Source organism: Pseudochaenichthys georgianus, chromosome 14, assembly GCF_902827115.2.
Source record: "Pseudochaenichthys georgianus chromosome 14, fPseGeo1.2, whole genome shotgun sequence".
Taxonomy (NCBI): domain Eukaryota; kingdom Metazoa; phylum Chordata; class Actinopteri; order Perciformes; family Channichthyidae; genus Pseudochaenichthys; species Pseudochaenichthys georgianus.
The window spans coordinates 19,792,285-19,804,346 of NC_047516.1; the positions used below are offsets into that span (position 1 = coordinate 19,792,285).

Genomic DNA, 12,062 nt, shown 5'->3' on the forward strand with positions numbered 1-12,062 from the left:
TATTGACAGTATTGTAGCAGCATAAATGGTCATACATGGCTTTGAGCGTTTAGTTAAAGGTGGGGTATGTAATTTATTTCAGAAACACTTGTTGTTATATTCCATGGAATGCTCTTAACATATTCATCAGCAATGAATATATTAAATGCTTTGACAATAAATACATAAAATTCAGTCAGGAGGGCCATAACATTGTCCAGTAAATTGACAGGAATCTCATTTGCTAATATTGCTTATACAAGGACAGAGTTTTAAAATTAGCACACAATATTGTGAGTGACCTGAGGCACCCACTTGCCTCTTACTTTGAACTGTTGCCATCCGGGCGGAAATATCGTGCCCCTCTGTTAAAAAAGAACAGAACTAGGCTGTCTTTCGTCCCACAAGCCATCAAACTCCTGAATCAGTGATGGCTAGTCCACACTGTTTATCCAGCTGATCTGCCCCCCCCCCCCCCCCCCCTTTTTGCAAATGAGATTGTAATGTCTGCCGATATCTGTTGTTTTTTTATGTCTGTTCGTTTTTATCTGTGTCTATGTTGTTGTCAGTGACGTATGTCTTATCTTTTTAAATGCCTTTGTGATGTGCTGCAACCTTTATATATACAGTCTATGGCTGCAGTCTATTGTCCCCTCTGGGACAAATAAACGAATAACGAATACTAGGTAAAATGCTTAACGACTTGCAAATAGATGAAAATGTTGGGTTTAGTTGGATCAATAGATGTATCTTTTGTTCGGGCTGTAACTTGCTGTGACGTACCAAGATGACCCGTATCTGTGTCCTAAATCCTTCAGGATATTTCTTCAATGAGTATAACTATTCAAGATTAAAAAAAGAGGCTAGAATAAGACCATGTTCCTTATCACACTTGTGTTGCTTGTAGAATGTCATATACTAGTTTGATGTGTAGCTTTGTCTGCTGTTGATGTATCTAATACTGATTAGTCATTCACCTTGGAGGTAAAAAAAAAGGTTGTATTATTTTCATAAACACATTCACTAAATAATCACAATTTATGTAATGCCAATGAACTCTCACAGTCAGCTGCTTCTTTCAGTTTTTATTAGACCTCAATTATGATCACAGATCAAGAACCTCCCTAACCAACAGCGTGTTCTTCTTATTTGTTAAACTATTCAATAAAACAAATTATTTCACTACATCGCATACGTCTTGATCATTAAGTTCATTGGACAATAAGGTATACTGTACACCACACACATTTTGACAGTAGTCATCAGTTATGCATTGGGGTAAAAAAGGCATGCTGTACTGCAATAATGTGTTAAACTACAATTACAATTATGATATTTAAAGTAAGATAGATAAATAATTAATTAAAGATATGATCCTGTCATGATTCTGTTCACTGCCTTGGAGTCTGTCATGATACATGTTATACTCTAATAATGATCTAATAAACATTGAACATATTTATTTTAAAGCTAAATAAGACTTAAAACACCTCACAGTAGACGTCTATCTCAACATCCACTTATGAAATGTTTTTAGAATTCATGTTTATATTATATTTTAGGCATGATTCCTCCATCTTTATCTTTTATCTTAAGACACGTGTGTCCAATTACGCATAGCAATACATTCACAAACTAAATTACCACATTCTTCTGCATTAAACCGTAACATATATTTGTCTATACAACAGTTCCCCATAATAAGCAGATCTTTCTTATAGTACAACCCTCTGCACTGGCACATCTAGTACAATCCAAAACCAAACATTTATTTTCAAATACAATTTTACCAGGGGCTGCATTGACCTTCAGCATTATATTCACTACTTTTAAATCAAAATGCAACTTATTTCTTTATTTTTGATTTATTGGGTGAAAAAAGACCAGTGGAAAAGCTGGAGGACTACTCATTACAGCGATAAACCTTTCTTGCAGAGAAACTGTCCAAGCTTAAGATGAAATCCTTAAAGGCAAAGTTGGAAAACACAAATTGAAGTTTCCAGAAATTTGGATAGCACATTGTAGTGGCCATTATTTAAAGACTGAATACGCTGATCCAGTGTCTCATGGATTATATTTTGGGGCATTTGAATGACAGAATCAATTGGGATACATTTCCAAAGGTCGAGAAATACAGTGCAGTGAATTTGTTCTCATTTGAGACCATTGATGTTTTCAGGAACGAGTCCTTCCATGACGGCACGCTTTGACTCCAGGATCTTCAAAATACAAACAAAGATGAAAAACTTGAACGTAACAGCCCCACAAAGTCACAGTGGACGCATAGAGTACACGTAGAGGTGTCTTAGTGCAAAAACATCCTCATCTGAGTAAACAAATGATGATTAAGTATTGACATATGATCAAATGCAACTATAGATGTGGTAATGGAACACTCACCTGGAAGTTAGCACTGAAGCCGATAATGCTTTGCATGTTTGTACTGTAGTAACCCAAAACAAACTGTCCACCCAGCAGAGGGATCTCATCCTTGTCCATAGATATCTGCATCAAAAACATACATGCACATGCATAATAATAAAACATACACTCATAAAGGATTAACCACACGAGATATAAATGTCTAGTTTCCACATTACCTGTATGACTTCATTTATCTCTGGCAACTCCTCCTCTCGAACCCAAACAAAGGTTTCATAGTCGGAGGCACTCTTGAATCCCACCTGCAGGAGAACAGCCCCAATCATTTAAATATTTGTTCTTATATATGTTTATTTCTTTTCCCTCTATGTACAGTATATCCCAGTACCTTATACAGGCCGATCCAGTCCCATGTGGAGGACATGAAGTCCTCTTGGACGGTGTACGTAAGAAGTCCGTCATGGTCGGCGCACCATGCACCCAGAGGAGAAACGTGCACCTGGGGTGTGTCATAGCACTTCTTCAGCTGCAGGAAATAACAGAAGGAAAAACATGGAGCTTTAATAATGCAGAAAGAAAACAGACTTATATGTATTGAGTAACAGTCCTATAGCCCTACAGTGAGCCTCCTCTCACCTCCAGACTGAAGGTTGCAATGACAGGCTTGTGGTCACTGACTCCGTAGCTCATGTCGCAGGTGTACTTGTCCTGAATGACCAGGAGCGGATACTCCTCGGTCTCATCCACAGTGGACATCGATGCCTGGTCATCATCATCCTCTGAAGGCAAGGTTTTGGGTTTGATGCGCCAGAGGATCCGATCCGTCCAGGCCGGTTTCCTCTTCTTGCCACTGAGTAAAGCAAGTGTTGATCACACAGATTCCAATATGAGAACGAATTGAAAACACATATTTGTAATGATGACCAGTGGAAACAATGCAGTTAAAAAAGTATTCACTCAGAAAATAATCATTTGTATATCAGTTACTCAACCTTGAATTATTTTTCTCTCATGAGTGAGTCCCAATGAATTGAAGTAAATGGAGGCCATGTTTGACAAACAAGCTTTATCAAAAACACAAAGTGTGCAGTATAACTCATGTCTTAATTATTCACATGTTTTTACTTCCAAAACACGTGCCTTTAGCTTAAATCTCACCAGAGTAACACTCACAAAGATAAATAGTTCGCCCGCACAAGAGTGACACTCTGTAAGTAGTGATTGGGAGTTTTAGCGGAAACAATTTGTATTCTTCGTCTTTAAGAATTCAAGGTTACACAGGGTGAGTAACTGATGATGACAGATGATCATGTAGTTTGTAGTTTCTTTAGAGAACAAAAACAAGACACACACACGTGCAATGCAGAGCTATGCGAACAGTGAATGAATGAACATCAGGAGTGGACAATACCATTTCATACAGCTTCCCATGCATCAACGACACACACCAAATGCAAAAACAAACAGTGGGGTGCAATGTGCAGGAGGGAGTTGTCTCAGTTATAATGAATTTGCAGAGCATGTCTGACATTCATCAAGGTCAATGTTTACTGAACCGTTGGCATTTCTATCAGTGTCTCCAGTTATTTTGTGATTGTATTAAATCTTTAGGGTGCTATCTTGTTTTTACACGGCATATTTCTGGAGACACCCACCTTGGCGGGTCTAGCTCCCTGTGCCAGGCCCCCAACCACACAGAGAGCAGCCCCCAGGTGAGGGAGGTGAGGAGGAAGAAGAGAGTGGTGCTGCAGCGCTGCAGGGGCCTGGGTCTGTACATGGTTAGGGGCAGCGCCACAGTGCTAATTCTGAGAGAGACATACACATGAGTGTGGTTCATGCAAGAGCTGCTGCCAATACCGTCTTTATATCCGAGTTTACTGCTCAAGATGGAGTGGCAAAAGCTTCAAGAAAAAGGACATGTGCTGTGTTTGAGAACTAAGGTATTGTGACACAAAAAGATGTAAGTGGGCCTTATTTAAAACCAAACCATGTCTAGCTGTGCAAAATTCAAATGGAAACAATAAATGAGGTGAAATTTGGGAAACGTGATGAGTGTTTGTGTATTTTACACGTTTGCTGCATAAGTTACCTGGTATCATAGGTATCAGAGTTACGGTTAAACTTGTAGGTGGGTTTGAAATTCAATGGCCCTTCCTCAAATTCCTGGAGGAAAGGTTCATTTTTCTTCATCATAGTAAGCTGCAAGAACATGAACATAATTAGTAAGCGTGCGATACTTAATGTGTGTATGTGTGTGTTTATCACTAAACATTACCTGGTCTTTGCTCCACAGCAAATTTAGACGCTCGCTGTTGATGGACGAGCGCAGGAAGTGCAAGCCATGATCTGCAATACGGAAGTTCAGGTCCCCAAACCAGAACACCACCCTGCGTGAGATAGATAGAGACTCAATATATTATATTATGCTCTAACAACCCTCAGAGCATATCCCATTGGTTGTGTGTGATGTACAGTCTATGTACAATAGTACTGACTTGTGATCCCGGACATGTGGGGTGTCAGTGATGTCAAAGTCTTGCTTCTCCAGGATGTGCTCGATCTCATCAACGCGCTGCAGAGCGTAGTTCATGTGAGCCGCCAGGTGGCAGTTAAGGAAGCACACCATGTGGCCGTAGAAGGAGAAACGCACCGACACTCCTCCTTTGTTACCCTGACACAGACAAACAGGGATGAATTACAACATGTGTAGTAGAAGATTTGTATGGATTTACAAATACTTGCAAAATAAGTTTGATAAAATGAACCTGCAGAATACTAGATTATGTTTTTTCCCTTTAACAGCAGATTAAACCATTTGTCTTTCAAGTATTTTCCAAAGCACAAACAAAGAACACAACAACTAGTGTGGCACACTAGTTGTTGTGTTCTTTGTTTGTGCTTTCATTCACTCTAAACTGGTGCACATCTCACTATAAACAAACACAATAGGCCTTTCATATAACTCATGTAATGCCATTGGGATTTTGGATTTGCCGACAGGGCCATTGTGAAAACATACACTTACTCCAAATATTTCCTTTTTTTCTTTGTCGACACTTGTTTTTTTTATGAACGTCTTGAACCTAAGTGTTGGGTGTATAATTACTCTCCACCAACTCACCCAGTAGCCAAAGATGCCAGTGCGGGTGTAGGTGGTCTGGATGTTTCTGATGAAGGGGAGATGCATTTGTTTGGCAAACACCAGCAGCAGCAAACCCTGCATCCTCACTGATGTGACCTATAAACAGAGATGGAGAAAGATTTCATTAATGTTCTTCTAAAGTCAATTTGTTCAATGTCTTTCCTATTTTTTTTATATTCCTATCAAAGTTATGCATAATATATGGTACAACTTTAATTGTATGAAAACATTGAAATATACAGCTTTAAGAAAAATAATTGGTATTAAAGGTCAAATCAAATACTACCAGTCTCACACTTATACGCATTTATTAATCAGGACGGAAATGTCGGCTAAAGCTGCTCTATTTACTGTTTTTGTGACAGTTCATCGATGGGGACTGTCCACGACACTATAAATAAATAAATAAACTAAACTAAACTAAACTAAATGGGTAATTTCTGTTTCTACCGGTCCACACAATTTCCCCTTTACTCCTCCTGTCCTCTCCCACCTTCACAAAGCCTCTGGGGGCCAGTGTCTCCATGAAGACGTGGCTCCAGGAGTCCTCCACTAACAGGTCAGAGATGAACCTCACAGGGGTGGCGTTCACCTCCTGCAGGCTGACACACACCAACACAAAGAAATGAGGTAAGCAATATTTCTCTCTTTTAAATACATTTACTTTAAATAAATAAATACTTGCTTCAGTCCAATTCCTGGCAAAGTATTACATTTCAACTTCCATATTGTTATTTCTTACCCAATCACATAGATGTCTGTGGGGGGCTGGACGTCCAGCTGCATCAGAGAGGCGACGTCTTCAGGGGGCTCGGCTGTGGCCACGTTCCAGGTCACCATGTGCAGCCTGTCAGAGCGTTTGATCACGGCAAGAATTGACCCAAGTCAAAGAAAAACAAGAGAAAGAATTCAACCTTATCATTAACATTTGTCTCGTAGTAAATACACTAATATCAGAGGCATTCAACAGTTTGTTTTTGTCCTCGGACATTGGAAGCAATAAAGGGGAAATATATACTTTTTCAATATCTAAATTGTCTTTAATCTCATAATTGGAAACCAACAAGAAGAGAAACAGAAATCCAGATGATCTCAAGCTCTTCCTGCCTCTGTAAACTTGAGTATGCGTGAATAAGTCATTGCGCATGTCTACCTGAATGCGTCTGTGGGAACGTAGCCCCCACAGAGGTGAAAGGCTTCGTCCAGCGAGCGGGACACTTCTTCCCCGGCCTCGTCGTCAGAGCTCATGTCTTCTACGCAGGTCAGCAGATGAGTCAGACGCTGGCGGAGGACAACCTTGGACCTCTGAGACGTTCTGGAGCTCTGAGACGCTGAGCTGCTCATGCTGTCTGAGCGCAGGCGTGGACTGTGTCTCAAGAAGTCCATCTTTGGATCCTAGTCCTTGGATCCTAGTCTTTGGATCCAAGTCTTTGGATCCAAGTCTTTGGATCTTAGTCTTTGTTACGGTTTTTCCTAAATGTCTGAGAGATTGAGAGTATTCAAAAAGACTGGCGCAATCCTTAAAGGGCAAACAAGCAAAATCCGAAGGACAATATCCCTTTGGCTTGTCTTCTCCTCAGACTTCTTTGGTTGCAGCCATTTAACCAACTCTGCTCAGACCACTGGAAGTAACATCAATGTATGCATTAGAGTCAAATCTCTCATCAGGCAGCTTCTGATTTAGTCCTCCAAACTTTCCAGAATAAAACACTTGAAAGCCCAGAGGGAAGTTTGTTTGTATCCGTGCAGTCCTCTCTGTGGCAGAGTCCCGTGTGGTCATGCAGCGATGGAGCAGCAACTGACAAAGCAGTGGGGCCGACTCAGGAATGTGCACAAGAGGGAGTCAGATTTGGACCATAATCGCAGGCAGGAGACGGGCATGTGAATATATGCGTGTGTGTGTGTGTGTGTGTTTAGTCCCAGAGAGTATAGGGCTGGAGGCTGATCCTCCATCATTATGAGTAGTGTTGCAAGACTTGAGTAACCCTTCAGATCCGTAAGAGGTTTATACAGCGGTCTCTCTATCAGCTGAGCACACTGAACAATGAATGTATCCCCCAATCACGCATTAGCGAGGGGACAACAGTGCACAATAGCATTAGCTTCTTTTGGCCTCAATCCAATCTCTCCCCATATAGGTGAAGGGTTATCTTTGTAAACCCAGAGGTGGGGGGGTTAAATGCGGTTTTATAAGCTCCAACACAGTTATTTATAGGTGTTTTCCTGAATAGAATACAAAGCTCATATCATTCTAATAAACGAGTATTACACCACTTTTAATAGTGGACACATTGCATATTTACTTCAACGCAGGCAATTAATGAAGCAATCTGCAGTATCGTGTGTGATTCTAATGGTTTAAAGAATTCAAAACCATTACTCGGGTGACATTATTTCAATGTAAGATGCCAAGTTTAGTTCCCGATTTAAGTAGCAAGTTGATCTATTGGGAAATGTGTTTTTAAATCACTTTTCTAAGATGCATACTGTTTACAGTTTTAAACACAGGCTTCAATCATTTAGATATCCTTATATACCTATAACTTTATTATGTCTAGCTGTAAGGATTTATAGAAAACCATGGTAATCATTGTACTACTTCATTTTATGCAGATATCGCGTTGATTCTTGTCATGTGGGTTGAGTTTTTCAAAAAGCAATGGTCATTTATTATTTTGCATTATTTTAAGGATTACATCTTTGGATCCAATCGTGGATAGTCCTCCATCTAACTGACAAACACGGTTGTATGGTTCACAGAGTTCATGGCAGAATTGCAACAGTGTTCTCATGTTTTTGTAATGCCGTGAGGACAATAGAGAAACAAACAACGAGAAGAGATTGCCCCTTACAAAATAAGAAATGCTAATCTTCAGTGCCCTAATTCCCCCTACAGATTCATGTAACAGTGTCACATGAAGAGACTTAGGGCACATTCTTTGGCAAGAAAAAGTGTTAAGTGGATAACCTCCGGGGGTTCACTGGTCCACTGAGAAATGATGAATGGGTGGGTATTTCAGTTTGTATCACAGAGCTCTGCAAAGCCTCAGAACCTGCAGCCTTAAAGCTACTTTAGGCCATGCAGATACTGTTCAGGAGGGTTATACCTTCCTTTATGGACTCTCTTGGTCTCTACTCACCCTTTTCTGCCTTAAGTCTTTCCTTTCTCTTATAGTAACTCTTATTTCTTCTTTTTTGTTTGTTCCTACTCTTTATTTCTAGACCATAGATGAAAAGAAGTATAGGTTTGCATGGGATTCTTATCTTACCTGCACTTGTCTCTGCCACCACTTTGAAATCCTCCAGCGCTCATTGTCTCCCCTGTAGAAACACATATAAACAAAGTGAGAATAAAGACCAAACACACAAGTTAAGATAAAATACTCGCCTCTATAAGAACCAGTTTACCGGGAAGACAGAGCATTTCCCTATAAAAGCGACCTGGCACGGAAGCCCGAAAGTCATTTTTTTAATGGCTTTGTAATCATGTCAAATCACGGTTAGCTTCATCCACGTTAAAGGGGAAATGCCCTGAAGGTCACATGTAAAAAAAACAGAAACACTTTCCCTGGGAGCCATTTTGTAAATCAAAGGATTGTGATGTTTTAAAAAAAAGATGATATTTGTATGTGCTGTTGTGGTTATAATTTCAGGGATCATTTAGTCTCTAAATGTCCTATTGATAGTGAGCTAATAACAAATACTACAGAAACATGCTAACATGTGATTTGCTGAGCTAAATGCAAGTGAAGCAGGCACAGAGCTAACAGTATTTTGTTGTTTTGTTTTTAGTCACCCAACAAATGTAATTCAGTTTTGGTCCCCAAAATAAATGTCTGGCTCTTTAGCTTCTAAATGTTATGCTTTGTTTGCAGGCTAGCTAGTTGCTAACTCCGTTTGTATTTCGTTTTGTGCTAGGCTATAAGCAGGCAGGAAGTGTGCAGTCTATTAGAGAAGTGAAAAGAGAAAACTTAATGGAAATGTTTTTTTTTAAGTTTTAATAATTATTTAGCTTAAAAACCTCGAAGGATAAGTGCAAGGCGAAGAACACCAACATGTTTCACTGATCCGCCCCTCTTTGCTAAACAGCTTCATCCAGCATTATAGAACGGCCCTGATAAAACAACCAAAGAGCGAGCAGAACAATGGCCAAGCGTCAAACGTTCGATCTGTTTCCCTGCATCAATATGCTTAGATCGTCCAGCTAGGCAAGGCAGGGCGAAGCAAGGCAAGGCAAGTTGATCTATGTAGCACCTTTCAACGCAAGGCAATTCAAAGGGCTTTACAAAAAATAATATAAGAGCATACAGCGCATGAGCTGATGTTATATGGCACAACCTTTTTTCTTGATGTGTTTTGAACTGCAAATTTAACCCATACAAATTGTGTTAGATGATGACCCTGGGGACCTGTTTCCAAAGACTAGTGCTTTACGATTTAAAAAAAATAATACAAGGATCCAGTCATTCGTTACCCTGATCAACCCATAGCCTACAGGTTGGAAATTCTACCTGCTGACCTTTGAGAAGGTTCCTTTACACACGAGTAAACCCAAACTCTCTGCTCCATAGTTTCTCTTGTAATAAAACCACGTTGTACACTTTACATTTATATAATCTGTTCAATATTTAATATTAATATTCCATGTCATATATTTATGTATATATATATATATATATATATATATATATATTTGTATATATAATATCTTGTCAAATTCTACATGTATATTCTCTATTTTCTTTTATTTTCTTTCTATTCTTGTTTTATTGTCTTTTATGCTGCTGCAACAAAAACTATTTCCCAAATTGGGATCAATAAAGTACCATCTTATCTTATCGTATTTACTTTTCTTCAATATCCTTTAACTATATGACAATATCCTTAACTGAGTCTTCTGCTTCAAGGATCTGCTAAAAGTAAAAACATTATCTTCCATTCTGCACAGTACCTTTCTCCGTGGGTCTTTCTTGTGGTGTCTCAAAAAAGCCGCAGACCCCTTGCGAACAGACGACGAAGGTCTGGGAAGGGGAGTCCGGAGCCTGGACCGGCTTTCCTGTGGTGAGACCCGTTGTTTCACTGTTTGTTCTCTCTTTGGTTCCTGCAATCTGTTCTCAGCTGTTCCTCTTCAAGCTCCAACTCACAACCTTCTCTGGACTTAAAGCGTAACATGGGCTCAAGGTATTAACCCAGGTTGGTTAACAGCCCGGTGAGAGAGTATTATCTTCTTCATGAATGGACATTTCTGTTTATTGATTTTCACCATGACACGTGGTATTTGTTGCACTAAAGCCCTCTTTGTACGTTCACAAATAATCCTTCACTTTCTTAACATTATGGAATGCGTGGGGTGATTTTCTTTACTCAACGATATTCCAATCACAGTTTAGTGAAACAAGTAATTTCTCATTAAAGGGCAATGACTCTTTATTTAGAAATAGTAAGCAGAAGCTGTCTGAGATGTGCTGCCATGCTAAGTTCTAATGAAGTGTCACACGGTAGTTGAAAGCATGTGATTTCTCAGTTCTGGTTTTAGTTTAGTTAAAAGGATTAACTCGCTTGTAAAAAATGTATGTTGTAATTCCAGACTGATGGTGTGTTTTCGTCATTTATAGGAATAGTTCACCATTATTCTTTCTTGCTAAAGCATACAAATGGATACCTCTCTTATATTTGATTGTTACGTCGGAAGCTTAAATCAGGAAACCATTTGCTTTGCTTAGCATAACGAGGAGAGACAAGGCGGGATCTGTCCAATGGTATACAAATCCACATACCAATCCCTGTTAATCTCCTTTAATTTGATTTCTAATTGATGTTCTTTCGGTGGATTTTGTGAGCATTTGAGAGCCAGGCTTGTGTTCTGCCTTGTTTCTAATCATTATGCTACCTTGAGCTCTTACCTAATATTTAAAGTGAACATGAAATTCGTAAAAGTCTGCTTATCCACAAAAAGCTTATTTCCCAAAATGCCGATTTTTCTGAAGGAAAAGTGAAAACTATAGGTCTAATGAGTGATTTTTCCTTTTAAAGTAAAGCTGCACTTTTTCAGGCAATTCTAATCTAAGGACATCATTCTGGTGGATGACATGGTTTACTTACTCTTCATAAAATAGACAAACTGGAGGAAAATCACCACTTAAAATCATTTTCATTCATTCAAAGAAACAAATATTCTTACTGAAGAGCTAAATGTCATAAAGGTTTGCAGTTCCAGATAGTTCCTCTCCAACAGCCACACACTGTGTCGAGTCTCATCAACAGCTCTCTGTCCTGGCCCCTCCTCTGCCTCATAATCAGGATTTAAAGTAATCTTTGCCATCCAAACATCATTAATTTTACCCTGCCTACACTCTATTTGCGAGTCTCTACAGTAGCACTTATCCATCAAAAACCAAAGCATTATGTGAAAATAGTAACAGATCATGCGTGTATGTGATCATGCGCTTTGGATAAAAGCGTCAGCTAAATGCAATGTAATCTGTAGTAACATTTAATGTTTAAAAGGCCTCTTGTATTTTTAATGTTATTTATTTTTCCAGATTTGTGGAGTATCTAA

At 39.2% G+C, this 12,062-nt stretch overlaps 1 protein-coding gene across 2 annotated transcripts; it reads right to left on the bottom strand.

Moving 5' to 3' along the window:
* Positions 1–1,064: 1,064 nt before the first annotated feature.
* Positions 1,065–8,818, bottom strand: inpp5kb (inositol polyphosphate-5-phosphatase Kb). Of its 2 annotated transcripts, none has more exons than XM_034099581.1 (12): positions 8,773–8,818; positions 6,246–6,350; positions 5,997–6,105; positions 5,483–5,599; positions 4,857–5,032; positions 4,637–4,748; positions 4,451–4,560; positions 2,998–3,211; positions 2,750–2,887; positions 2,580–2,663; positions 2,380–2,484; positions 1,065–2,198 (listed from the first exon to the last, which is right to left on the bottom strand). In XM_034099581.1, exons 1-12 carry the CDS (start codon positions 8,814–8,816, stop codon positions 2,133–2,135), a joined length of 1,380 nt encoding a protein of 459 aa, XP_033955472.1. In that variant the 5' UTR covers positions 8,817–8,818; the 3' UTR covers positions 1,065–2,132. The 2 variants fall into 2 exon arrangements, with proteins under 2 accessions (XP_033955472.1, XP_033955471.1); XM_034099580.1 differs by lacking the exon at positions 8,773–8,818 and adding an exon at positions 6,657–7,270.
* Positions 8,819–12,062: the final 3,244 nt, after the last annotated feature.